Here is a 27,240-nt window from a genome sequence, read left to right on the forward strand (position 1 = left end):
CTGCTTCACCCGGACTGCGTTCCCGCTGGCACGCTGGCCCCTGTATCGAAACACTACACACCTGCCAGGCTCAGAGGCTGTGCGCCACCTCCGGACACGGCTGTTTCTGGAGTGTGTATCCCCCAGAGCCTTGGACAGCACCCACAGAGAGGGTCTCAGTACGTGAATATCGATTGAATCAATGCACGAATGCCAGGGATCAAGAAGGAAGACCTACAGATTTCAGAGTGAGCTACGGCATTTTTGGATTCAAGGACACGAACCATCTTTTTTAATTTTTTATTTTATTTTAATTTTTTTTTTTACCGTGAAACTCTCAAGGTGGTGCCCCTTTGGAAATGCATGAATCAATTCAAGATGACGAATAATGAAGTCAAGCCGTTCAGCTGCGGTCCCATCACAGCCCGTGGAACATCTGCCCAGCCAGCGCGGGCAGGGCAGTGGGCCAGGGGCAGTCACTGAAGGAATCGGGAGGCTTAGGAGGGTGTGAGGGTGCGGGTGGTGTCACAGACGCCAAGTCCGAGAGGTGTTTACTGTGATGAGCCTTCGAGGGGGTGGGGCGGGCGGGGTTCCCTCCAGCTGATCCTCCGCGGCTCTGGGGTGACTCACTCTTCCTTGGGCTGAGGGGTGGTGCTGGCATGTGCACCCCGAGTCGGGCCCTGCTCCTCCTGGCCCTTGGTGTCCTCAGTGTCTCCAGCCACCAGAGCCACGTTCCTCAGATAATTGATGTTGAAGCAGTTGGTCTGCTCGTCCCCAGGCCTCCGGTCACAGCAGAGGGCAGGGTCTCTCCAGAAGCTTGGTCGGGTGCCACACAGCTCATCGACAAAGGCTGATTTCTGAGGAAGAGTAAAGCGGAGACCGTGGGGGTGAGGCGGGGTCAGAGGTTAGGTGTAGACACTTGGGTGCCCAAGACCCCTCCTGTCGGCATCTGCTTTCCTCCCGGTCCCCTTCCTGGGCCAAGAGAGTGCAAGACTGCTGCCTTGTGCAGCTGGATTCCTTGTGACAGATGTGCACATCTGGAACTGCCAGAGCTGGAGGCCCAGAGAAAGCAGAAAAGGGACTTGGGTTTGGGAGCAGGCCAGGTCAGGAACGAAGACTTCTGAACCAAGGAGAGAGACCTCCCCGGCCAGTCACTTCTGTGGGCTGGCTCAAGGTGCTAAAGAGAAGTGGTAGCCTGTGGCTCTGGCCCCCACCCTCCCGGCGCACGCACCTCCTCCTCAGCGCAGCAGGCCTGTTCGGGAAAGGGCAGCTTACAGCAGCGGGCGGTCATGTTCCGGATCAGCCCAGGAATCTGCTTACTGTGTTGGTGCGAAAGGGGCAGAGTCAGGACCACCCAGGGGCATCCAAAGAGTCACTCTGCCCAGGGAAGGGAGGTTTTGGGGAAGGGAAGAGAATTGGGGAAGAACTAGGCAAGACTCACTGCTTGGTGAGGACTCTTTGGTTTCCACAGAGGTGGCCCATCAGGTTGGGGGTGACCCGGCTGAGGTCTATTGTCAAGATGTCACGGTCATAGTTGGGGTAGGGAGCCCGACGCGCAAAGCACTCGTCCCGAGCGGGGCTGGGAGGGTATTTGCAACAGGCGTGATGGTGGGTCTTTATCGCCTGTTCCTGGTCGCAGTATCCATCAAGGGTGTCCTCCCACTGTGGGCCGGGGAGAGGAAAGTCAGAAGCCTGGACACCTGGCACCTTCTCTACCAAAATCTGCTTCCCTTATCACCCTGGCTGTGAGGGGAGGAGCCAAGGAGGGAGGGCAAAGGACCAGTGGGCCAGGGAGGCAGCTGCGGTGTGGGGGAGGGGAAGATGGAAGGGCAAGGACACAGGTGAGGTTCCGAGCCGGCCGTGGGAGATGAACTGGAACAGCAGGCGGAGAGGGTCAGGTGATGGATGGATGGTGAACGGGGTGCGTGCGTGGGGTCATGTGCAGACGAGGCCGGGACTGCGGGGTGAAGGCTCAAGACGAACAGACTCAGATGACGGACACATGGATGGATGGAGAGTCACAAGCAGGCCAGTGGGTGGACGTGCTCACAGCAGGGAGCACGGATGGACGGGCTGGCGGAATCAGAGCTTGGAGGCGGGCGGGCGGGCGGGCAGGCAGGCAGGCAGGCTCTCGGAGGGGCTGGGACGCCCACTTACGGCCTTCCATGTACAGGTGTGGTTGTTCCCCTGGCGGCAGCAGTGCTGGAACTCCACTTCCAGCCGGGTCAGAGCGCGCAGCTGCCTTTGGATGGGGTCGGTAGGCAGGAGGTTGCGTGGCACAGAGCGGAAGCGTTTCAGGCGGCAGATGTTCTTAACATTGTCCAGTGTGGGTGCCCCGGGGGGGAAAGGAAGCTCGGGGCCCAACGAGATGCCAGGCTGGTGCCTTGGGCAGGCCCAGAGTTGGTAGTGCGGCCGGGGAGCGGCCTCCTGGAAGCAGGAGAATCGAGCCTCCCCCTGTAGTCTGCAGCACCAGTGGGGTCGGGTCTTGACCGAGAACTCGGTCTCACAGAACCGGGTCATTGCGTCCTCCCACTAGAGTGAGAAGGAGGGGTTAACCCAGCCGCCCATGGTCCACATTCCGGCCTTTCTGCCAGGCTCCAGGAAGGGACCCTGGGCAGGTAAGAAAGCAGTGGTGTCCTCTGCTCTCCTGCTACGGGGAGGGGTCGGGGGGGGGGGGGTGACTGCCAAGGCAGGGCCTGTGCAGGGGGCCTGAGGTTTCTCCATACCCAGGCCTCGGCCTCTAGCTCTGAGAACACACACATCCAGTCTGGGGGCTAAAGGACACCCCCTGCGTCAAGAGCCCAACCCTTACCACGAGTTGTGCACAGTCTAGACGTTGTGTATGGCTGCGGCAGCGGCAGCAGCGGGAATATCCAGTCTCCAGCAAATTGAGGGCCTCGCCCTGGCGGCTAAGGTGGGAGAAGCCAGACTGCGGCAGGTTCCAGGGGCCGTACACCACGTGTGGACGGTCAGGAAGGCAGATCTGGTTCAGATTGTGTGGAGAAGGCCGCCCAGGGGGAAAGCCGTCCAGTCGGAAGCCCCAGCCCCCTCGGGCTCGGCCTGGTTGGCAGTGCTGGGATGGATTCCAGGATTGAGGCTCAGGAGGGCCCTGGCCCCCGGAGGGAGCTGGCTCTTCTACAATGAGGGACAGAGTGGGGAGGGTTGAAGGAACGTGGGGAAACAAGCTTTGGGAGGACCCAGGGGGAATGGGAAGAACCTGATCTGTGGCTCTTACCTTCGGAATAACTGATTGAGAGGAAAAGAAAATGCAGGCTTGACAGGTGCCACCCTCACACCCCCAACCCCCATCACTGCTCCCTGCACTGCTTCCCAAGTCCCAGGCTCCTTGCTCCTCTCCCCGGAGTCCTGAGTGCTCAAGCAGAGGGATCGCAGACCAAGGCTGCCACTCACCTTCTGTCTGCTGGAACCGGAAGGGCTTCTGCTCTTGATGGGGGAGAGGTGCGTCTACTGGAGTAGAGGGACACAGGTGAGCATCAAGCCGGGATGGGCACCCTGCTAGCTCCCATTCACAAGCAGGAACTCCACAGAGAAGCGAGTGGCAAGAAATGCTACTTGGAGGCCGTTTGATCAGAGGACTATAGAGCAGGTATTGTTTCCTGAGTTGCACAAGGTGAGGAAGCGAAGGCTTGGCGAGGTAAGTAACCCATGTGCGGTCACACAGGGAGTCAGCGGCAGAGCCCGCACGGCCCGGCCCGGCCCGTGGGAGAGGACAGCGCGCTGCTTACCTTCCTTCTGCTCAAGGAACGGCTGGGGAGGAGGCCGCTCTTCTTGGAAGGGGACAGCTTCGTGAGGGGGCGGGGGGTCCTCTGCCGGACACGGGTGAGGGCACAGGGAGCAGGGGTCAGTGTCCGCCAGCCGCGGGGGAGGCCGGCGCGGGGGAGGGGGCACTCACTCACTTTGCTTTTCAGCAGGGAGCTGGGCAGAGGGCAGCACTTCCTCTTGTTCGGGGATGGCTGCCCGCGGGGGAGGGGGCTGCGCTGTAGAGGGCCGGGTGTGAGCGTCCTGGTGCGCGATGGGTGGGCGAGCCTTCCGCCCTCCTCCCGATCTGGAGAGTGGGGCGGGGTAGGGGGTGACCTTACCTTCTCTCTGGCCCTCGAAGGGAGGGTCGTGTGGAGAGGTATCAGGGTGATCCAGGAGGAGGCTTTGAGGCAGGGGCGGTGCGGGGGCTGCTGCATAGCCAACTAGAGTAAGAGGGAGGCGGTCAGAGCCTACAGCTCTCCCCAGCCTCCCAAGCCCATGCTGGCCCCCCAACTCTCACCCTCTTGAAGGTGCTGCATGAGGTACTCTGGCCTGAGCTCCTTCTGCTCTGAGTTCCTGGGGCCTGGACAGAGAAAGGATAAGAATCAGGGGCGGTTTCTGTTTTTCTCTCTCTCTCTTTTTTTTTTTTTTTTTTTAAAGATTTACTTGCTTATATGAAAGACAGAGAGAGAGAGAGACAGACAGACAGACAGAGGTCTTCCATCTGATGGTTTTTCCAAAATGACCACAACAGCCAAGTCTGGGCTGGGACAAAGTCAGGAGCCAGGAACTCCATCCTGGTCTCCTACATGGGTGCAGAGGCCCAAGCACTTGGGCCATCCTCTGCTGCTTTCCCAGGCCATAGCAGAGAGCTGGACTGGAAGTGGAGCAGCCAGGACTCGAACTGGCACTCTTGATTTTCACTTTATTTTCTTTCTTTCCTCTTTTTTTTTTTTTTTTTAAACTGACCCTCCTTTTTTTCTTTCTTTTTTAAAAGATTTCCTTATTTCTTCAAAAGGCAGACTTAGAGACAGAGAAACAGAGATCTTCCATCTGCTGGTTCACTCCCCAAATAGCTGCATGTCCGAGGCTGGGTCAAACTGAAGACAAGAGCCCAGAACCCATCCAGGTCTTGTGTGTGAGATGCTGGGGTCAAAGGCAGTGGCTTAACATGTTGCAACACAACGCTGGCCCCTCAGGGGCAGTTTGGAGGGACCCTTTCTTGGGCCTGAACAGGGATAGGGAGTTAGTGGGGGTCAGGAGTATAAGAAAGACCAAGACAAAACCCCCTCTGTATTGCACCTGCCATGTGCACCTAACCCTGCCCCTGCTGCTGCACACGGAGACATGAAGGCCTGGGTTCTGAGAAAGCCTGTGCTATTCTGATAGCTGCACCTGCACCTGGCCTAGAGGGAATGTGACATCAGGGCTGGGGCCGGAGGCCCTCATTTCCTGCGTCTTACCCACAGCCTCCCTGTGCCATGCCTCTGTAGTTTTCAGAGCTACCCTGAGCTGGCTGGAGGCTCACCTGCACCCCTCCTCCACCCCACCTCTTACTCTAAGTCCTTTAGACAGTGGGGTAGGTGTTTGGCACAGTGGTTAAGATGCCACATGGGACACTTGCATTCTGTACCAGAGTGCTTGGGTCAGAGTCCCAGCCTCATTACTGATTCCAGCTTTCTGCTACCATGTACCCTGACAGGCAGTAGGTGACGGATCAAGTCTCTGCCACCCTTGTGGCCGTCCTAGATTGAGTTCCTGGCTCCTGCTTTTGGCCTGGCCTAGCCCTAGCAGTTGTGGGCATTTGGGGAGTGAACCAGCAGATGGAAGATTTCTCTGTATCCTTAAAATAAATTCAAAACAAAACACAATGGCCTGAGGCCAGCGCTGTGGCTCATTTGGTTAATCCTCTGCCTGCAGCGCCAGCATCCCATAAGGGCGCCAGGTTCTAGTCCCGGTTGCTCCTCTTCCAGTCCAGCTCTTGGCTGTGGGCCAGGAGGGCAGTGGAGGATGGCCCAAGTGCTTGGGCCCCTGCACCCACATTGGAGACCAGGAAGAAGCACCTGGCTCCTGGCTTCAGATCGGCGCAGCGCTGGCCATAGCGGCCATTTGGGGAGTGAACCAACAGAAAGACCTTTCTCTCTGTCTATAACTCTGTCAACTTAAAACAAACAAACAAACACAATGGCCTTGCTAAGGAGCCCATTCAGAAGTTTTAAATGTCTCCAGTTTAGCCCCTCCTTAGTTTAGAGTTCAACTTAGGGCCTCAGGAAGGGACCAGCGCAGGGAAAGGAATGACTTGCTGCTGATCTGTAGGCACAAAAGACTAGGAGCTGGAGGCACAATGAGTTAGGCTTTTACAGATACAGATTAGATCTGCTGACATTCTCCTAACAGCTTCCAGCAGGAGTTCCCAATTTTGGTCAGGGTTCAAAGCATGTAAGGAGCACCCCTGTGCTGACGCTGACCTGGGCTGATTTGTGGAAAGACACCCCCTCCTTCTCACCAGTGAGTGAGTCAAGGCTTTCTCGTCAGCAAACCGGTTTGGAGTAGCCTGGGGACTCCCTTCCCCTGCCTTAGTGCCCAACAGTCCCCCACATTTAGCCTCCCTAAGTGTCTGAATTCACTCCCTCTGTGAGCTGTTCAGCCTGCTAAGAAGTTCCAGTGCCCCAGGGCCACTCTAGGCTTGCTCAGAAAAGAGGCCAAACGGAGAATCCGCTGTGATGAGCTGTCTGGACCCAGGCCCCTGCCCACACCAGCCTGGACCAATTCCCAAGTGCTGATCCACCCACACTCACCTCCCTCAGAGGTGGCAGAAGCAACAGCCAAACAGGCCAAGACCAAGGCTGCTCTGGACATGGTCCCCATCCTGGGGCAAGGACTGGTCACTGAGCCAGCACTAAGGTGCTCTCAGGCAGATCTGGATTCGAGGTGCAGGGCTGCTGCTGGAAGCTGCTTCTCTGGCTGCTGCTGTGAACTCGAGGGCCGTCTCCTGGTCCTTTTTATAGGCTGGCTGCTATCTCCCGCCCTCCTCAGCTTCCTGCCATGACTCAGTCCCAGTGGCTCCTCCTCTGGCTGCTGCTCCTCCCAAACTCATCCTGAAGCCTTCTCAGAGGATGGAGAGTGGGCTGAGGGGAAGGCAGCACTGTGATGGCCACAAGAGAAGCTGATGAGAGACTCCCGGGGAGCCCTCGTCCTGTGCCTCGGTTTCTTCACCCCACACTGGGATCAGACAGCCTTTGCCAGAGGGAACAGGAAAGCTCTCGGAGGGAGCTCCCAGCCTGGCCCTTCTATGCCCCTCAGGAGTCAGATGAAGACAGCCAGTGGTTTCCAGTTTATTTATTTATTTTTTAGTTTTTCTCCTCATACCCAAATAACCACAGCTTTCTTCCCCACGTCACTGTGAGGTCCCCAAAGCACGTCTCTGTTCTTGAGAGCACACACCCAGTTCTGAGGCTCCCAGGGGACTCCTGGCCTGTTCAGGGAGGCTGATGGCTCCCACGGGTCTCTGTCTCATCTCTGCACAAAGGCTCAGAAAATGTCTTCAGCATTCGGGACCCTAGTGTTCTGCAGCTCCAGCAGCCGCCTCGTGGCCTCAGCGAGACCTCGCTCACCGAGTCGCTGATTATCTCGTGTCCGAACGTTCACTGTCCTGTTACTTTGCTCTTTCCGGCCAACCACTGCAGGAAGAGGAAGGGAGGTTGCAAACTTCAGGGTAAATTCATCCACACGGTCACTTCCTTTTGCTATGCAAAAACTTAAAAGACCCAAATCTTTAGGAAGGGTGGGCGCACAGCCCTGACAGGTTCCAAGAGCGGCTATATTTAGCCGTGCCTGCTCTTGTCTACTGCTCATCCTGAGAAGATAAGGAAATGCTTGTCTTTACTCCTTATCATTTCTGGGCTGGAGTCCATGGGCCAAAAAGACTAGATTCAGTAGGAGAAAGACAAACAGATAGCGAAGCAGATTCAGAGAGAAACTGTACGTGTGAACGGGTAGGGGAGGCATTAGAGGGAGGGCCCATGGCAGAGTGGAACACACAGAAGCAAATGCCAAACAGCTCGCTCTAGGTGCTGGCAGGTGGGGTGTATATGTGTGTGTGTGTGTGTGTGTGTGTGTGTAAAACTAGAGAATCAGGTAATCTGCCTGGGGAGTTTCTGTTCCTTGCCTTTAAGACAAAACTCTGGACCCTGAGAGCAGCAGGAGCGAGGCCGTGCTAGAATGTTCTCCTGAAGGTCTCTCTCCTCATCCCTCAGGGAGGTCTCCATCCAGGTCTGGAGAAACAAGGCTAATTAATTACTGCCTTGTTAGCCCGTGCTCTCCCTTTCCCTCGTATGTGCCCGTGGTTAACTACCTGAACAGACACCAAGGGCCAGGGTGGAGTTAGTAACAGGACAACTGTGCTCAGGGTCAGAGGTGGTGGCAGTGGTGGTGTGAGGGAACCCACAGCCCAAATGAGTCAGCTTCCTATACAGCTAGTGAGCCCTGGATAATCCAAATATGCAGCTAACCAAACTCAACAGCCTCAAAAGAAGGACTGCAGAGGGCAAGGTGGCAGAACCCGGGGCTCTGAAGCCCTAGCCGGCCCTCTCACCAAACTGGAAATTGTAGTGGGCAAGCTGGGCCCGACGGACTCTCCGACTGAGGGTCAGGCCAGGGTCGGTGTCCAGGTCGCTGGCCAGTCCTGCAGCCTGCAGGGTCTGTTGTACCTGGGACAGAAGTTTGATGCCAGGAGGTTAATTTAAGGGAAAGTTCAAGAGCCAGAACAGCCAGGTACTGCTCATCTCCACCTCCATCTGTCCCTCATCCACAGTTCTTCCTGATAACCTCTATTCTCTACCTCACCTCTATGCCGAGGCCTCCGCTTCACTCCCCAACTTTTTGCCTGCTTCCTATGTGAGATAAGCCCCCAGTCATTCCCTGGCTTTTGCCTGCTTCTAGCTACTCTTCTACCTGACTGGCTGCTCAACTCTGGTACTGTCCATATTCTCTCTCTCTCTTTTTTTTTTTTTTTTTTAAAGATTTATTTTATTTATTTGAAAGACAGTTACGGAGAGAGGTAGAGACAGAGAGAGAGGTCTTCCATCTGCTGGTTCACCCTCCAGATGGCTGCAATGGCCGAAGCTGCGCCGATCCGAAGCCAGGAGCCAGGAGCTTCTTCTGGGTCTCCCATGTGGGTGCAGGGGCCCAAGGACTTGGGCCATCTTCCACTGCTTTCCCAGGCCACAGCAGAGAGCTGGATCAGAAGAGGAGCAGCTGGGACTAGAACTGGCACCCATGTGGGATGCCGGTGCTTCAGGTCAGGGCTTTAACCCGCTGCGCCACAGTGCTGGCCCCTGTCCATATTCTCAATTCTCTTTAGAAAGGAAAAATGGGCTGGTGCTGCCACTTGGGACATCAGCATCCCGTATCAGAGCACTGGTTAGAGTCCTAGCTGATCTGTTTCTAACCCAGCTTCCTGCTAACGTGTCTGGGAGGGCAGCAAATGATGGTCCAAGTACTGGGCCCCTGCCACTCACCTGGTTAGGCCAGGACAGAGTTCCGGACTCTTGGCTTTGGCCTAGCCTTGGCTGTTGCAACCATCTGGGAAATGAACCAGTGGATGGAAGATCTCTCTCTTTCTGTATGACCCTCTGTCATTTTGCTTTTCAAATAAATAAATAAATCAATTTTTAAAAAAGGGATGGAAAAACAAGCCAACATTTACCCAGGCTCACTTGTGTGCCAAAAGCTCTCACGGCAGCAGCAACATTAGATTGTGTTTAACGTTCACACATTCTACAAGGCAGAGCTCAGTCTCATTTTTGTAGATGCAGCATTTCCAGCATACTGCACAGCTGCAACTGAAGCCCAGCTCTGCGGCTCCAAGGGCTATGCCCTTCCACGGCCCCGTCCTGCCTCTTCCTGCCTCGTGTCAGGCACCAGACTTCCTGCTTTGCCCCTCCCTCGCCCCCCTCAGCTCCTCACCTCCCTAGCGTATTCCTCCTGCTCGGTCCCCACCGGGATGACCGCCACTTGAAACGGGGACAGCCACAGTGGCCTGGTTGAGAGAAAACAGAGGTGGGAAAATTATTAATTTCTGCTCTAGTCAGAATTGTGGCTGCAGGGAGCAGATCTGAGAAGGAAACTGAGGCTGGGCTAAGAAGGGAGACAGGATCTGGACATGAACTCTCTGCTGTGAGGCCGTGACAGATATCAGGGTCAGAGTTCTCACCATTTTCCTCCACAGCTTTCTGCAAGAACTCCCAGCAGTCTTTCCACAGAACCGAGCACTGCTCGGTGAATGAGGACTGGACGCTCCAGGTTGCCTGCCTGCCTTGGGGGGAAAAGGGGGACAGACACAATGGCAGATGCGTCACAAACTGTGCACTCAAGATCACCTTCCAGTTTTCAAAAAATGTTCAGCTTTGGCAGCAGAGGGTGTGAAGGATTTGGTTTAGTTTTTAGGGTCCAAGGCAGAGGGGGAGCTGTTCACCTATTCCATGGGCTGTCAAGGGAAAGGGGGATGGGCAAGGTTCTATACCCCTTATATTGGAGGTCAAATCTCAGGGGCAGCTGGAAGTCAAGCTGGATTGTCCCACACTGATGGGGTCGACCCAGGGCGTCTCGAAGGTGCACATCAATCTGAGGAGACAGATGGGGCAGGAGAGAAACCAGGACCATGATTGTGCCACCTCACTCGTCCACCTACCTAGGCACGTCCCAGGCTATTTGGAGAATCACGTGACCCAGCTCCTTCACACCCTCTCATCTGAGTAGCTCTCCTAACCCAACAGTGGTGTTTTAATAGTAGGGGTCCACATCCTAACCTCTCAATTCCATGAGTGCCTCATTTTAGAGACCCTCACCACCACCCACACTACAGCCACCCGCTTCGCCCCATAGTCTTCCCCCAGTGCCTGCAACTCGGAGACATCCATCAAACGCTCGGCCCTGATTACTGTCCCACAGCCTGGCTCTGCAGCACAGAAGTTCCTTAGCTCCGCTTTATGCTCCCCATCCACAGCCCCCCCACCCCCACCCCCGCTTCTCTACCCGCGGAAGCTGGGAGCACTCTCTGGTTCCCTTGTAACATTCATTGTTCTGTCACATTCACATGGCCAAACCTGACCCCAGAACCTGACACCTTAGCTTTCTAGCTCCTTGGTCCTGCCAAGAATTAGTGTTGCCCAACTTGTCACAGACCACACAGATGAGAAGGCAGAGAGCAATGCCACCAAGGAAGTCACTCGCTGTCTTGAGACTCAACAGGTTCCTGGCTGCTGCCAGCAATCCTCTGGCTGCCCTCATCAGCTCTCTGCCCTGTTCTCCTCAGGGATTTTCATGCTTTCTCTTTTGTCTCTTAGCAAACAATTAATTAGGTCAATTTCACAGAATACACACTGTATCACTGACTGCTTCCTCTATAACCTTGAGTACACTGTTCAACCTTTCTGATTTTTTTTCTTCTCAGTAACTGAAAAATATTTTCCTTGCCTTGTATTAGTGATAAAAATGAATAAAATTCATTTTCATTATTCATCAATATTTCCATTTACCAACTACTTATTGAGCAGCTAAATAAATAACCTTGTGCTCAAATAGACATTTGGGAGCTAAAAACGAGTAGTACACGTGGTACCTGAGTAAGTGATCCCAGCACGCTGTGTAGCAGCTACTGAGCACCCAAATGGTTTTGGCTACATGGCTCATGTGATAGTTTTTGAATAATCTTTCTCTTCAACCTCCTCAGTGACAACTCTCCTCTCCTCCACTCTTGTCTCAGCAAATGATTCTGCCTCCTACCTCAATGGAGAATTCAGACAACTGATATTATGGGATGGGAAAAATGCTTAACTTTCTGTCACCACTCCTATAAACCTCTGTACATCTACCTACCCCCAGCTCTCCCTCCTGCCCTGGTGCAATGGCAAAGGTGGTTCCTTCCATGGATAGCTCTGGATCCAGCCCAAGCTCCCCAAGAACTCCCCACTTCCTTCTCCTGTAAGCTCTTCTCTTCCGGCTTCTGCTCTCCTGAGAGCTCCTCTCATCAGAGCATCTGCACATTCCCAGCTTTCTCCCATCAAGAAATCTCTTTTGACCACCTACACCTTACTCTCCTTTGTCTTTATAAAGAGCGTCAAAATTCTGGGGCTGGTGTTGGGGCAGAGGGTTAAGCTGCTGCCTGTGATGCTGGCAGCCCATACTGGAGGTGGGTTTGAGTCCCAGCTGCTATGTTTCCAATCCAGCTACCTGGGAGACCTGTGGAAGATGGCTCAAGTGCCTGGGCCCTTGCCACCTTTGTGGGAGACCAGGATGGAGTTCCAGGTTCCTGGCTTTGGCCTGGACCAGATCTAGAAACTGTAACCATCTGCAGAGTGAACCAGCAAATGGAAGGTTTCTTTTTTTTTTGTCTCTCCCTCCACCTTTCAAATAAATAATAAATCTTAAAAAAAAAAAAAAAGGCCGAAAGTTATGGATACATATTTACTTCTGTCTGAATCCATCCCCAGGGCCTCACTTTACCAAAAATGGTTCTTCAACACCTAACAGCCTGGGGTAGGTGTGACAGGTCAAGCTGCCACTCGGATGCCTGGCTGGAGTCCCAGCTCCACTGCTTCCAACCCAGCTCGCTGCTAACGCATCTGCGAGGCAGCAGATGCAACTATGTTGGTTCCTGCCACCCATGCGGGAGACCTGGATGGAGTTCACGGCTTCTGTTTTTGGCCTTTCTCAGTCCTGGCTATTGTGGGAAATTGGGGGGTGAACCAGCAGATGACACATCTCTCTGGCTATCTCTCTCTGTCACACTTTCAAATAAATAAAGCCTTCAAGACTGAACAGCCTTTTTATTGAACCCATTAGATACTTTTCAGTCATTTTCATTGTGACTTTTCATTTATTCCAACCTGCTACACGTTTTCAACCCTACCCTCTGCCTACCCTTATCTCTCCTAATACACTCAACTTTTTTATTTTTATTTATTTTTATTTTTTATTTTTTTGACAGGCAGAGTGGACAGTGAGAGAGACAGAGACAGAGAGAAAGGTCTTCCTTTTTCCATTGGTTCACCCCTCAATGGCCGCTACGGCCAGCGCAACATGCTGATCTGAAGCCAGGAGCCAGGTGCTTCCTCCTGGTCTCCCATGTGGGTGCAGGGCCCGAGGTCCTGGGCCATCCTCCATAGTACTCCCGGGCCACAGCAGAGAGCTGGACAGGAAGGAGCAACCGGGACAGAATCCGGCGCCCCAACCAGGACTAGAACCCAGTGTGCCGGCGCCGCAGGTGGAGGATTAGCCTATTGAGCCACGGTGCCGGCCTTCAACTTTTTTTTTTAATATAAGATTTATTTTATTGTTTGGAAGGCAGAGCTACAGAGAGGCAGAGGCAGAGGCAGAAGCAGAGAGAGAGAGAGAGAGAGAGGTCTTCCATCCGCTGGTTCACTCCCTAAATGGCTGCAATAGCCAGAGCCACATTGATCCAAAGCCAGGAGCCTGAAGCTTCTTCCAGGTCTCCTACACAGGTGCAGGGATCCAAGGGCTTGGACTGCTTTCTCAGACACATCAGCACAGAGCTGGTTAGAAAGTGGCACAGCTGGGACTCAAAGTGGCACCCATATGGGATGCTGGCACTGCAGGCAGTGGCTTTACTCGCTTCACCACAGCACTGGCCCCAACATTTCTTAACTTTGACCAACAATTATTAAGATGCAGGCAGCCCTTCCTGACCTCCCAAGTAACGTGAAGCCCTTGAACTTGCTGTTACTACCTATAACACAGTTTGGATCCAAGGCCTGACATGGCTGATCTGTCTTCCACTGCCTTCATGAGAATGCAAGTCTCACAAGGATTGGAAATTACTGCTCTTCTTTACGCCCTACACAGTTTAAAAATATTTCTTTGCATGTAGTAGACATTTAGTAAAATGAAATAGAAAATGAGTAAATAAAACCAAAACCAGGGCTCACCTTAGGCCCATAGAAGGCGCCATCTCCAGGGCTGAGGTCCCAGGGTTCTCCGAATGCCTCCAGGGACTGTTGGAGGAGCTTTAGAAGGAATGAGGCAGGAGAGCAGATGCAGATCACCTTAGACGCTGTGAGTGACACAGCCCTCCAGGCCCCAGCAAATGACCCCCTCAGCATACACCTCTGTCTGAGGACCACCACCTTCCACTGGAGAGTGGTTTATCTGCCGGTGTTTCCCCGGTTCCTACTCACCTGCTCAGCCTGGTCCCAAAGGCAAGGCTCCCCCAGGAAGCCAGATGGTCGAGTGGACAGTGCCAGGTGGAAGGAGAAGCCCAGGACAGCATAGACAGAACGGAGAAAATCAAGACAGCCGTAGATCTCTGCCTCCAGCTAGGGGTAAGAAATAAGTGTGGGTGAGCCATGTTGTAGTCTAGGGGGGCAAGAGAGGGCAAAAATAGAGAGGTGTCAGGATGCAGCTGGAGTGCAGTACAGACAGACAGCAAGCCAGTGGAGGTTGGGGATGTCGGGGATACACAGGCAGGTTGCAGGGCGCCTTAGAGACTTGCAAAGCTACGGTGGGAATGGGGCAGAGCCACCTGATCTGGTGCACAGAAGATGTGAGCATCGTCCTGCTGGAAGCACCGCAGCCGCGTCAGTCCCCCCAGACTGCCAGAGGCCTCAGCCCGGTGCAGGGCCCCGAAGTCTGCCAGTCGCAGGGGCAGCTCCCTCCAGGATCTGGGCCGGTGGGCGAACATCAGGCTGAGGTGGGGGTGAGGGAGGAATCACGGCTTCGGGGGAACCGGTCACTGAAGCTTGCCCACCCCTTAACCCCTGACAATCTGCTTGCCTTCTTTCTCTATGGCATCAGCTAATACCCTTCCCACCATGGCAGGTCCCCCACCAAGCACTGTCAATCCCATCTACTGTACCCATCCACTGCTGTCTAAGCCTCGCCTGGCTCAAAAGTGAATTTCTTAGTAACACAGAAGCTAACCTGATTTATGGCACCCCTGTTCTGTGGTGGTACTGAGCTCAAAGAGGAATGTTAGGGAGTAACCCCAAATCCCTGATGTTATGTGTTAAGGAGACTGAGACCTAAAGAGGTACCACAGCTTCCCCAAACTCACATGGTTAGATACAGTGAGGGCAGATTCAAGATTCAAACCAAGCAGTGCAATACCCTTTCCATGACTTAATATCTAGCAACCCGACTGTAACCCCTAAACCTAGGAGCAGCCAGGACTCCTGGCTCCCAGCTCACCAGTGCGCAGGGCAATTCATGGGCTTGAGGGCGAGTGTGTCGGGGGGTCGCCTGGTAGGGTGGTCACTCTGGGAGCAGGCGGAGCTGTCAGAATCCGAGGGTTGCAAGGCAAACATATCTTCCTTATAATGCTCCCAGTGCCCTGACTTTTCCCAGAGTTTTGTAGAAAACAGTGTGGGGGTTTTCACTTCCGAGAAACCGCGGTGGGCATACTCAGCCTGGAGAGAAGGGTCAGATGTGGAAGTCAGGGTGGCTGGAAGGAGAGCAGGCAGGGGGGGCAGCTGTGTGATTCTCCCAGGGCCTCAGGCCAGTCAGCCACAGCGGACTAAATACCACTGCAGACCACTCAGCTGTAGCACTTGGCCAAAGGTCACACTCGGTATTTTATGGCTGCACTTCCAATCCCCATCTTTTAACTCAAATGCCTTGGCTTCTCTTAGACTCTCAGTCCTCTCTGGTCTTCTTTCCCCTCGGACTTGGGCCCCTCTTACCCTGATAAAAGCCACCAGTGCATTATACACCCTTGTCCCTCGTGGCAGGAAGAAGCAGCTCCCGGGGCTGAGTTCATGGAAGAAGAAGAGCTCCTGTTCCTGGGGTCAGGGATGGTGGTGATCACTTCAGGGGCAGAAGGCAGAGCTGCTCAGTCTGTTCAGCTCCGTCTGCTTCCAACTTCACGACACTCGCAACCCTCCTCACCATCCCTCCTCTCTCCCCATCTCCCTACCTTCCCAATGCGCCGGTGGTCCCGCAACTCTGCTTGCTCCCTCCACGCCTCCCAGGCCCTCAGCAACGCTGTGGTGGGGAAGGAAATCCCTGACACCCTCTGCAGTGTTTCTGGGAGCCCCGAAGACCTCCATAAGGAGGACGAGTTCTGTGGGAGGACAGAGGGAATCCAAGGGAACATGAGGAGCACCAGAGGCACCCGACTTCTCTTTCAGGCCTCACACGATGCTTTCCGTGTAAACAGCATGGACAGGCCACCTCATCTCTCTCACTGGTTTCCCAGTGTCACCACTAGCAGGATGAATAAGACCCGTCCTGGCCACATTTACAACCCTGGCGTTGTCTGACTCTTGATGCCTACATAAGCCACACCTCAGCTTGTTACCTCCTTCTGTTCCCATACTCACTACCACGGCCCTACCAGTACCCCATACTTAGTTCCCTCCCCCCAATCAGTGACTGCATCGGGGACTAAGCTCTGGTCAAATGTCAGTCTGTCCATCCCCATATCACTATCCCAGACAGCAGCTGAAATAATCAAAATCTTCTACATCATATCCATTCTTGGCCACATGAAATCCAAATGCCTCAGCTTGCTCCTTCCGTTAATAACAGGACTAATAAGAAACAGCCTGCATTTTACAGCACTCTCCTTTAAACACTTTCTCCCATGTTATTTGGTTTTCATTGCCACTTTGATGTGGATTTACCGGTAAGACAAGAAAAAGCCTTGTTTTATAGATGCCTGCCTCCGCCCTCCTGCTCCATCTCTCTTAACACTGACGTCAGTCTAGGGAACTCCAACTGGCTGGCAGAGTGTTCAGTACTTGCCATCAAACTGGGGGTTTGTAGAACTGGGAACTAAGTATCTTTCTCCTTCTGGATTCCCTCCTTAGCTATCGGAGTGGAGGGGGGGCTGAGAGGACGTCCTTCTCATGCCCCTGCTCACTGCAGTGAAAACAGGAGGCCCAACCTAACTGTGGCCTCATCACTGACCGTCAGCAGCTTTATTTCTCCAATCTGCCCCGTATGCCGAAGGTGGGGGCCCCGGCAGAGATCAACCAACGTGCCACACCTGGGAAAAGAAAGAGGCTGGTTAGTTGGATCCAGATTCTTGAGTCTCTAGTTTTCTCCCTCTCATGGCCTTTACTTGACTCACTGTTCTACAGAGTAAGCAAAGACAGAAAGAAATCAATTCTGTGCCCATTTCTCCTTCTGGAGCAAGACTACCTCTTCTCTCCCTTCCCTTGTGTCTGTTCTGACTGCTTCGGTGCCCCCACCCCCTGCCTCCCCACTTCCCTTAATCTTTTCAAAATTTATTTCTATGTATTTGAAAGGCACAGTGACAAAGAGAGGGAGAGCCAGAGCAAAAGAGATTTTCCATCCCCAAATGGCTCCAATGGCCTGGCTGAAGCCAGGAGCCTGGAACTCCATCCAGGTTTCCTACATGGATGGCAGGGGTCCATATACTTGGGCCATCTTCTGCTGCTTTCCCAGGCACATTAGCTGGGAGCTGGATCGGAAGTGGAGCAGCCGGGACTCGAACCATCAAACCTGCTGTGCCACAACGCCAACTCTCATTTCCCTTAATCTTGACAACTCTCACCCGTACACTGTTGCTTGCGGACCTGTTACTTTCTCCTCAATCACATGAAGCTTGAAGGGGTTGTCCTGGAAGGTGGCAAAAAGCAGAATGAAGACAAATGTCTATTCCCACAAAGATATCTTGGGAGAAAGCCACCGTTTCCCTCCAGCCTCTGGATCTTCCCCCCAAAATCATGCATCTCCACCTCACCTTGAAGAGCTGGCGAAGCTGATCCCGGGAAGCTTCCAGCCTCCGAAAAGGCTGAGCACTGGCGGCAAATTCCTGGCAAATTCGCTCCAAAACAGGCAGCTCAGAGCCCTGGACTGTCCTGCCAAGAGCAGAGTTGGCTGGTTCGCAGCCTCTTAAGAAACATCACCTGGTGACACCTCCAGGAAAAGTCCTGAAGTACTGGCAATGTCAGACAAACCCAGAGAAAACGTGAGAAAGAATTCAGGTACAGATTTTACAACTGGAGGAGAAGCTCTACAGAGGAAGACCAAAGTTGAGTGCAGGAAGTCTGGGCAGATAAAATTAGAACAATAGCAACGGTGGGAAGTAAAGTGTGCAGGACTGATGGAGGCTGGAGAAGGTAACTTTCAAGTCCAGCTAAGACAGAAGAGGAGGGACTCGCACACGGCACCATGGAGAAGGTGGCACCAATGTCATGACTGAGGCTTGGGAGGGGCCTCCCCCAGCTTTATCCTCCAAACTGTAGAAACCACACAGGATCACTCTCCTCCTTCCTTACACTACTCACCGCTCCTTGCCCAGGAAGAAATCATGGTAAAAGCCACATTCGGTACTTGGGCCTCGGCAAAGAACAGCACCCAGGAACTGTTCCGCAGCTGCCCCCAGGACATGGGTGCTGGAGTGCCAGAACACCTGGATTCACAAAAAGGAATTCATGAGTTTCCTACTTAGTGCCTACATCTCTGACCCTTTCTTCGGAGAGGCTGATGGGAACACCAGAACGGTCCTTCCAGGATGCACCACCACCACAAAATGGAGAACTTACACCTTGAGAGTGACCACTCAACAGCAAAAATGGTTAAAAGGAAAACCAAAGACCGAGTAGAAAAGAACGCAGGAGGCTGGAGTCCTTTCTTCTTTCAGCACACAAAAGCACCAGCCCCACCCTTTGATGTGTGTTGCTTCCCATTACCCAAAAACAGAACTGGAAAACAGAAGTAGGAGGCCATGAGTCATCTTTGGTTGCTCCTATAATCTTCCAGGGTTTCAGTAAATTGTCTTTTTTTTTTTCTCTAAGGAATATTGTTCACTTCTTTTTTTTTTTTCCCCCACAGGCAGAGTTAGACAATGAGTGAGAGAGAGAGACAGAAGAGAAAGTCTTCCTTCCATTGGTTCACCCCCCAAATGGCCGGTATGGCCGGCGTGCTGCGCCAATCCGAAGCCAGGAGCCAGGTGCTTCCTCCCGGTCTCCCATCCGGGTACAGGGCCCAAGGACTTGGGCCATCCTCCACTGCCCTCCAGGGCCACAGCAGAGAGCTGGACTGGAAGAGGGGCAACCGGGACAGAATCCGGCGCCCTAACCGGGACTAGAACCCAGGGTGCCAGGTGGAGGATTAGCCTAGTGAGCCACGGCGCCGGCCAAAGTCTTTTTTTTTTTTTTTTTTAAGATTTATTTACTTATTTGAAAGAGTTACACAGAAAGAAGGAGAGGCAGAGAGAGAGAGAAAGAGAGCGGTCTTTCATCTGCTGGTTCACTCCCTAATTGGCCACAACGGCCAGAGCTGCGTTGATCAGGAGCCAGGAGCCAGGAGCCAGGAGCTTCCTCTGGGTCTCCCACGCAGGCTCAGGGGCCCAAATGTTTGGGCCATCTTCTCCTGCTTTCCCAGGCCATAGGAGGGAGCTGGATTGGAAGTGAAGCAGCCAGGTCTTGAACCGGCGCCCATATAGGATGCTGGCACTTTAGGCAGGGCTTTAACCTGTTGTGCCACAGCGCTGGCCCCATTAAACTATCTTAAAAAAAAAAAATTATTTGAAAGGGAGAGTAAGAGAGAGAGAGACTGAGCTTCTCCATTTACTGATTCACACCCCAAATGGCTACAACCACCATGGCTGGGTTGGGTGAAAGCCAGGAGCCTTGAGGCTGGCGCTGTGGTGCAGCGGGTAAAGCCACTGTCTGCAGTGCTGGCAACCCACATGGGCACCGGTTTGAGTCCCAGCCGCTCCACTTCTGATCCAGCTCTCTGCTTGGCCTGGGAAAGCAGAAGATGGCCCAAGCCCTTGGGCCCCTGCAACCTGTGTGGGAGACCCAGAATAAGCTCCTGGCTTCAGACTGGCAGCGCTCTGGCCATTATGGCCCTATGGGGAGTGAATCAGCAGATGGAAGACCTCTCTCTCTCTCTGCCTTTCAAATAAATGAATGAAATAAAAAAAAAAAAAAGTGTAGGTGTCAGGGGCCACTTTCCACTGTGTTCCAGGTGCATTAGCAGGGAGCAGTTATAAGTGGTGTTATAAGTGGTGGCTTAACCTGCTGTGCCACAGTGCCGATCTCATAATCTCTTTCTTTAAGACAGGGGTTCTTTAGAAATCAATTTGGTTTTTTAATTCTATTTTTTGCAACCCAGGAACCTAGTGTGATGCAAGCACTCCTCTAGGATTTGATCACTATCTATACACAAATGACAAGAGAACTCCATGTTTCCAGGATCTGCATCGACAAGATCTTTGTTACCTGAATTGACAAGAAGAGGACAAAGTGGGGAGATGGTCAGATTGTGTGCTTGGTTGTGGAAGCCATGTTAGAATTAAATGTGTAGTGGGGCCGGCGCCATGGCATAATAGGTTAATCCTCCGCCTGCAGCACCGGCATCCCATACGGGCACCGGTTCTAGTCCCAGCTGCTCCTCTTCCAATCCAGCTCTCTGCTGTGGCCCGGGAGGGCAGTGGAGGATGGCCCAGGTGCTTGGGCCCCTCCACCCACATGGGAGACCAGGAAGAAGCTCCTGGCTCCTGGCTTTGGATCGGCGCAGCTCCGGCCGTTGCGGCCATCTGAGGAGTGAACCAAAGGGAGGAAGACCTTTCTCTCTGTCTCTCCCTCTCACTGTCTGTAACTCTACCTCTCAAATAAATACATAATAAAATCCTTTTTTTTAAAAGAATTAAATGTGTAGTAAGGATGACTTATAATGTATAATGTATTATAACTTATAATGTATACTTATAATGTATGTGCTCAATATCCAAGCAGGCTGAATTGGCAAATTATATTTTTGTTTTCAATGTATTCTCTCTCCCTTTCCTTAGCACAAATGTTTGCTTAAATTTCCAGCTTAGGCAGGAACAGTTAAAATACACCATAGTCAGTAGTAGGTCTCCCCCCCAAAAGCAAGTGGGGAAATTGAGGCAAAAGAAATAAACATTAGAATTTCCTGCCTAAGTATCTCTTAGCTCAGTAGCCCTATATTCCTAATAAAGAAGATAACTTACCGCTTTCCCCTCTGGGGAATCGAATGTTAGAAATCTGAGGTCAGAATCCGTCTCCAAGGGCCGCTCCAGATCGTAAAGTTCTCCGTTCACTTGAGCCGCCACTGCAGTGTCTGCCAGCGTAGAACTTCAGCAGCGCAGGTGGAGATGAAGAGAAAGACAGGGTGACAATCCACAGGGGAAACCGGGACTAACCGCTCAGGAACCCAACACTTGCAAAAGGGAGAGTTCAACTATCATTTCTTCCCCCAATAGACAATGGAGGACAGGCAGAGATTCTGACATCAGTGCTGCTAAAACAAATCCTCAGGGAAGATCATGTTGATAGGGATGAAACAGAAGCACGAAGACCACATTCTTTCCCTGCTCGTGCACAGAGGTAGTAAGGGCAGAGGGTAATCCTTGTAGGCACAGGAAGGGCCTGGTACCTGATCTGCTGGGCAAGCTGGTAAGGGGTTGTGTTCCACGCTACCGCATCCACTTTCTGTCCTCCAGGAAGCGATATTTTAATAGTCCTGGATTCCTTCTGTGCCTTGCTTGCTAGCTTCTTTACCTGAACAGCCCACAGCTCCTCAAAAAGGCCAAGCCTCTCTGTCAACCAGGGTGGTGGGGTCGGCACAGCTGCCTGGAGGGAAAGACAGGTTAGCAGTAGGCAACTCAGGTCCCATCGTCCCTTGTTGGGACCGGGGATGGTGATTCTAGGGGATATTTCAGCGGCCTTGGTCCTAATCCCTAGTCTTTAAGGGGACTGGGTGACACAGGCCGTAGGCTGGGGGCCCTACAGGGCTCTGCGTGCCCCTGGTCGCTGACTGGAGAAGCAGATGGCGAGTTTAGGGCTAGTCAGGTAGCCCAGTCCTGGGACTCGGGGATGGAGGGAGAAGTGCTGTGAGGCTAGGCCCAATGCGGTTCGAAACTCTTGGGTATCTCACGTACTGTGCGTAGCCCGCTAGCTTGTAACCCTAGGAGCCGAAGCCGCCGCCATCTCTGACACAACCCCATGTTTCTTCAAATCTGTACCTACATCCTCAGATTATCGCTCCTTCTCCTGCGCCAGATTCCTCATTGGCTTCTGGTCCAACAATTTCCCTTTCTATTGGCCACAGCAGCTGCCACTCTAATAGGACACCACCCCTAGGAACTCCGAAGAAATACGCCCCCCACACAGCGCGACTAGCGGCTAACTGGTTCCGACAGGCCGGAAGACAGAAGCTGTTACACACACCTGCAGTCCGGAAACCCGCGGCATTTTAGCTGAAACCCCAGAACAGCAAATAAGTTGTCCTGCGGCTTTGAGCACCAGGGCAGGAAAATTCTTGAGCGGGAGCGGAAGAAAAAGGCTGCAAGTGGTAGTAATTTCCTTTTAACCATAGAAATTTTAGTACAAAGTCCTTTAGGCAGGTAGAAAACTGTTGTAAGCATAGCCAATGGAACCTGAAAGACCGAGTGTAAATCCTGATCTGCCATGAACTGTGTGATTCTGGGTAAATTGTTTAATTTCTCTAAGCCTCAAGTTTCTCATCTACAAAATATAATAGACCCATTCCCAAGAGTAAAGGTTAATTTTATGTAAATCATCTAGCACAGTGAGTGGTATATGAGCAAGAAGTTTTTGCAACAGAAAAGAATCTACAGAGGTCAATTCTGGGGAGTCTACATAGTCATGGTGCTTACGAGGGACCTCAGAGGCCCTTGGGTCTTAGAAAGAATCTGATGTCAGGGAAGGTAAATGATTTAAGGTCCAACAGTAGTCATGATGCTGGCTCCCAAGTCTTCTACTTTGTCTAGTAATGGACTTCATTCCCAGCATACCCTCCCTCGCCCCAGAAAGGGCGTCTGAGGACTTAGCCCTCTGCTTCCTGCTTTGCCTCTCATTTCCATCACAGCTCTCAACTTCCTTTACTCCTTCCCTTCCCTCTCCTTGTTGCAAATAGGACCCAGGGCCAGGTATATCTTGATTCATTTTAAACAGGAAAAATGGAAACACAGCCAGACTTGTAAACTATTAAAAGGGGACTGGTCTTGGGGCAGCTTCAGGGTGCTCAGTAATTCCCGAAAGTCCCCTCACCTGGGGGGTGGGGATGCTTAGAGCTGGTTTTCAAGTTTCAGTGGTGATGAAATCAAGGGTTGTGGAGGAAGAGCTGTCAGAGAAAACTGTTTAATCTAGGTTTCCAGAAAGGCCGAAGGTGCTGTCTGGGGAGGGTAGCTGATCTGAGTCACAGGCACCGCTCTGGGTCTTGGCTCCATCTTCTGACATGTTAACACCCTGAAATAAAGAGAGAGAGACGAGACAAGACTGTGGGAGAGGAAGATTACTGGTGTGTGTGTGTGTATGTGTTGAGAAGGCAGTTAAGAATTTTAAAATAGCATTCAGAAAGGGTGATGACAGGTAGAACTTTTCTCATGGCTCTGCACTGAGAGAGACAGGGAGTGTTTCATGGAAGGCATCAAGGTTGCTGATGCTCACTAAATACTGAAATTACAGTCACTGAATTGATCAAGGCTCCGAAGGACACATTTTCTTTAATGGTTTTACCTTGTCCTCTCATTGGGATAGTTCCCAGACGGTGGGATAAACAGGATGCCCTGAGACAGCAGCTCCCTACACTCATCCCTCAAACATTATTGATGACTGCTTACTGTGTGCATTGCACTGAGCAGGGTGCTGAGATGCCAATCAGCGACATCACCTGTAACTTGTGTTGCAGTGGAAGGAGGAAGGAATGTCAGAATGACTCCGTCCCACCACTTGTAGCAAGCAAGAACTAGCTAAGGCATATTCGGTAATTAACAGGTACTTCTGCTGACACGCAAATGCCTCAGCCTCAGGGAATTTAACCCGTTAACCTGCCTGGGAAATAGCCTTAAACTGTCATTGCTCCCCCTCACCTGCCAAAATACCAGTGAACACCCACTATGTGCCTAGTGCTACGGTTTCACTATCTTATTTAATTCCTAGAACTCTGTTTAGTAGCTATCCCAGGCTAAAATGGCAAACAAGCTTCAGAGAAGCCAAAGCCTGTATTGTTTGTGCGGTGTGGTACTGCCTCTCAGGGGTCAGGCGCTATGATGCCTTATACTGAACCCTTACCCTTTCTGGGGTGCACGACTCAGATACTTGTGGTCAGAGCCCTTTAACATAGGATGAAGCATCGGCCTCCAATAAAAAGCCAAGAGGCTTCTTCCAACATTTCCCTACTGGTCTAAGGTTAAAGAAAATGCAGCAGGAAGGAAATGCTGTTATATTTTCACAGAGGCATAAAGAAAAGGGAATTCTCACTAAAGGGAATGCTAGACCTGTAGTCAAATTTTAGGGCTCATTTTTACAGTAGACATCCAAGTTGGCTAAAGCCTTGGGTGAGAAGGTATTTTTTATAGCTTTAAGTTATATATAAGAATACTCCCAGGGGCTGGCGCTGTGGTATAGTGGGTAAAGCTACTGCCTGCAGTGCCAGCATCCATATGGGCGCCGGTTCGAGTCCTGGCTGCTCCACTTCTGATCCAGCTCTCTGCTGTGGCCTGGGAAAGCAGAAGATGGCCCAACTCCTTGGGCCCCTGCACTTGTGTGGGAGACCTGGAGGAAGCTCCAGCCATTGTGGCAATCTGGGAGTGAACCAGCAAATGGAAGACTTCTCTCTCTCTGCCTTTCAAATACATAAATAAATCTTAAAAAAAAAAAAAAAAAAAAAAGGAATACTCCCCAGTGAAGGCCAAATACATTTTCCATTTGTCAATACAATCACAGCACATCTCCAAGTCTACATATTTCCCTGCACTGGAGGTAGGGAATATTGGAGGTAAAAAGGAGAAATTTGAAAGATAATATAGAAGGTATTTGTCACTGCCTTAAAATGCTTTTGAGGCCTAAAGTAGCTAAATAGTTAAAAAGGTACAGCAGGTGGTACTGAGGTTAGATTTGCTTAAAACTGTTTTGACTTAGCATTATAACTGCAAGATCTAGGATGGAACTGAGCTTTTAACTTTAAAATGCCACAGTGGTAGAGAAAATCCAGCCAAAATCGCTGACTGCACAGGGCATGGGTGTATATAATGGATTTTGGCTTTGAGAACAAAACCTTAGGCTCACCTGAAAAATTTTCTGATGATTTCCCTTCCCCCAAGACATCTCTTGAGTCTGGAGAAAAGAAAGGAGACACTGACCCCTGCACTTAATCCTGATTGTGTGGAGACCAGGGGAAAGATAAGGAACTCCCCAAACACAGGAGCCAGTGCAAGGAAGTATCAATTTAGTCTCCATGCTAAAGTAAAAACCAAACAGCAAAGTACTCTACAAAAACAAGAGAGGTGCTGGACATATGTACAGAAGGAAGCACACAGGTAAAGCTGGCTCCTCAATAACCAAAATTTCAAATTCAGCCTTTACCAACACCGACTGACCTTGGCCACCCAGAGGGCTGTCAGGTTTAAAGGACTCCTAGCGGGAGGTGGGGGGGATGGTGGTGAAACTGATGGAACCAGACACTGTGCCTATTTCTATCTGTTCTTACTGAAATAACCCAAGAAATACCTACATGTTTCAAGCCTTTTGTTTACACACATTATGTGGCAAAGGACCGGAATAACCCTCAGAAATAAAACAGATACAATAGACCTGATGAAGGAAGTAAATTCACTGGAACACCTAACTTGCTATGAACCCAAACAGGTCCAGGGTGGACTACAGCCAACACCCTTTTGAGTCAAACACAAAACTGCAGCTTCTATTTGTGTTTGTCATTGCAGAGCTCACCAGCCCCTCCACCCACATCTTTCCTCTCAACTTCTCTTGCCTAGGTTAAAACAAAGGACAAGAAAAAAGTGGAATCATAAGGGGACTGCAATTACCGAGTTCTGAACAGCTGTCAGCCACCTTATCCCCATGCCCTCAAACTTGGAACTAAGCAGGTTTCTCCTTTCCTCTCCCAGCAGCTCATCAGAACTTAACCCTGGTATCTTGTCATTGCATTTGCTCTTCTCTTTTAAAGCAGCTGCCTTCCACAAGAAGGGGAACAGGATGTTTACCTAAGAGCTGGTATCTCTTAATGGCGTCCCTTATCCAAGTCGCCTGTGCAGCCTCGATGAGTTATTACGTAGCAATTGTGAACAGCAGCTGACCAGACTTGTGTAGTTACTCATAAACAAGTATGAGAAACGCCCCAATACCCCAAAACCCATTCTGATGGTGTTTGTATTACTGTCTACATACATGAGGGGCTAACTCATTCCTGCTAAACATGACTGGCTTACTTAGAGCCACCTAGGTGGAAGGAGTTATGTGTTTCCATTAACATGCCCAGAAAGGACACTGAGAGCCCCAAAGGTGTTGCTTCCTCAGGGGTAGAGAGGAACTGGGTGGACGAGAGAGGGCAGCCAGCATGGTGGTGCACCCTCCCTGTCAGCTGTGAGCCTAGGCTGCTGCTATTTCTTAAGTATCCAGTGACACAGGGACCAGCTTCGTGCAATCAAGGCTGCTATTTAGAGTCTTCTACTCTGCCAGTGACCAGGCCTGGCTCAGATACAGACTACTCTGCTGCAACCCTTAAAGCCAACATTCCACCTATTCAGCCTCACTGGATTATGGAAAAGAACGGGGTGAGAGGGAAGGGTTAAGTGTGGTTTCTGCACGGCAGATTGCCAATATATGGTAAGAAGGGTAGGTGCGGGAATGAATAGGCCTTGGGGGACTCCTTACCACGCCTTCCCCCCTAGTCCATGCTTCCTTTAAAAATGTTTGTCTCACAATTGTGCAACTTTTTGAAGACACACACAAGTGACTATCTATACACTATATCCCTTTCGTCACCAACCACTCCCTGAACATCTTGATCCCGCCCCACCCATCATCTCTTTCCAAAATTCAATTACACAAAGGATCAAACAAAAAACCCACAAGTCCATGAAGATCTCAGAGGCTCAGATTGCCTTCAGCGACATTAAGTGCGCAAGTCAAAGGGCACAGCTGGACAAGATCAGCGTGGGGGGCGGGGGAGAGTCAACCACACAACAAAGACGACCATACTTTATTAAACTGGAAAACAAAATACTGGGGACAAGGAGATTAAAGAAAAGAGGAATGGCTGCAAGAGAGTAAAGTGCAAGTGGTCACGAGGGAGGGAGGGACAGACAGGTGGGCTACGTTCTGAGTGCGCCTCAGGAACGTGCAGGGACACTCACCACTCTCCCTCCTCCCACATACCCTTTAGGCCAAAAGTGAATATAATCTTCAGAGACACAGCCAGGCTTTTCCTCTGCGTTCTGTAGTTGGTTCCACCTTCAGCCCTGGACAGTCATGTGGGGTCTTCACTGGAGAAGCTTCCGGTTTTCCAACCCTGGGCCTGTTCCATACAGCAGCAGTTTCAGGTCCTGGACAGGTTCCTTCCTATGTGCACTCACCAGTGAAGCCAGGGGCCCTTGATCAAAGCCCGTCTCAAAGAAAAATGTCAAACCTTTAGAACTAGTTATTTTATTAAATGATGTTAATACACATTTCAAAAAAGGATTTGCTGTTGCCTCTAAAGCATGTACTTGTTTTGCTTCCACAC

At 51.7% G+C, this 27,240-nt stretch overlaps 2 protein-coding genes and 1 long non-coding RNA gene across 13 annotated transcripts; all 3 read right to left on the bottom strand.

Moving 5' to 3' along the window:
* Nucleotides 1-265: 265 nt before the first annotated feature.
* ECM1 (extracellular matrix protein 1) lies at nucleotides 266-6,712 on the bottom strand. 10 transcript variants are annotated; one of them, XM_089299987.1, is made up of 11 exons: nucleotides 6,537-6,712; nucleotides 4,259-4,321; nucleotides 4,080-4,169; nucleotides 3,897-3,977; nucleotides 3,726-3,806; nucleotides 3,391-3,444; nucleotides 2,792-3,114; nucleotides 2,137-2,511; nucleotides 1,421-1,641; nucleotides 1,211-1,298; nucleotides 266-836 (listed from the first exon to the last, which is right to left on the bottom strand). In XM_089299987.1, the coding sequence occupies exons 1-11, from the start codon at nucleotides 6,604-6,606 to the stop codon at nucleotides 606-608; spliced, it is 1,677 nt and encodes a 558-aa protein (XP_089156113.1). In that variant the 5' UTR covers nucleotides 6,607-6,712; the 3' UTR covers nucleotides 266-605. The 10 variants fall into 10 exon arrangements, with proteins under 10 accessions (XP_089156113.1, XP_089156112.1, XP_069933849.1 ...); XM_089299986.1 differs by having other exon boundaries at nucleotides 3,391-3,447; XM_070077748.2 differs by having other exon boundaries at nucleotides 4,080-4,181.
* A 350-nt stretch (nucleotides 6,713-7,062) lies between these two features.
* TARS2 (threonyl-tRNA synthetase 2, mitochondrial) lies at nucleotides 7,063-27,030 on the bottom strand. 2 transcript variants are annotated; one of them, XR_016210626.1, is made up of 19 exons: nucleotides 26,895-27,030; nucleotides 21,635-22,964; nucleotides 21,130-21,326; nucleotides 20,705-20,828; nucleotides 18,009-18,133; nucleotides 17,462-17,579; nucleotides 17,273-17,337; nucleotides 16,663-16,741; nucleotides 15,668-15,814; nucleotides 15,435-15,533; nucleotides 14,944-15,161; nucleotides 14,279-14,417; nucleotides 13,935-14,072; nucleotides 13,686-13,763; nucleotides 10,262-10,362; nucleotides 9,953-10,054; nucleotides 9,706-9,778; nucleotides 8,333-8,447; nucleotides 7,063-7,418 (listed from the first exon to the last, which is right to left on the bottom strand). XR_016210626.1 is itself a non-coding variant. In XM_002715592.6 (19 exons), exons 2-19 carry the CDS (start codon nucleotides 21,698-21,700, stop codon nucleotides 7,270-7,272), a joined length of 2,157 nt encoding a protein of 718 aa, XP_002715638.2. In that variant the 5' UTR covers nucleotides 21,701-22,964; nucleotides 26,895-27,030; the 3' UTR covers nucleotides 7,063-7,269. The 2 variants fall into 2 exon arrangements, 1 of the variants encoding a protein (XP_002715638.2); XM_002715592.6 differs by having other exon boundaries at nucleotides 14,279-14,441.
* LOC149125525 (uncharacterized) lies at nucleotides 8,738-9,382 on the bottom strand. Its single transcript, XR_016210631.1, has 2 exons — nucleotides 9,258-9,382; nucleotides 8,738-8,974 (listed from the first exon to the last, which is right to left on the bottom strand). It is a non-coding gene; the product is annotated as an uncharacterized LOC149125525 (long non-coding RNA).
* Nucleotides 27,031-27,240: the final 210 nt, after the last annotated feature.

Source organism: Oryctolagus cuniculus, chromosome 7 (genome assembly GCF_051225735.1).
Source record: "Oryctolagus cuniculus isolate XC-2025 breed Fujian yellow rabbit chromosome 7, ASM5122573v1, whole genome shotgun sequence".
Lineage (NCBI taxonomy): Eukaryota > Metazoa > Chordata > Mammalia > Lagomorpha > Leporidae > Oryctolagus > Oryctolagus cuniculus.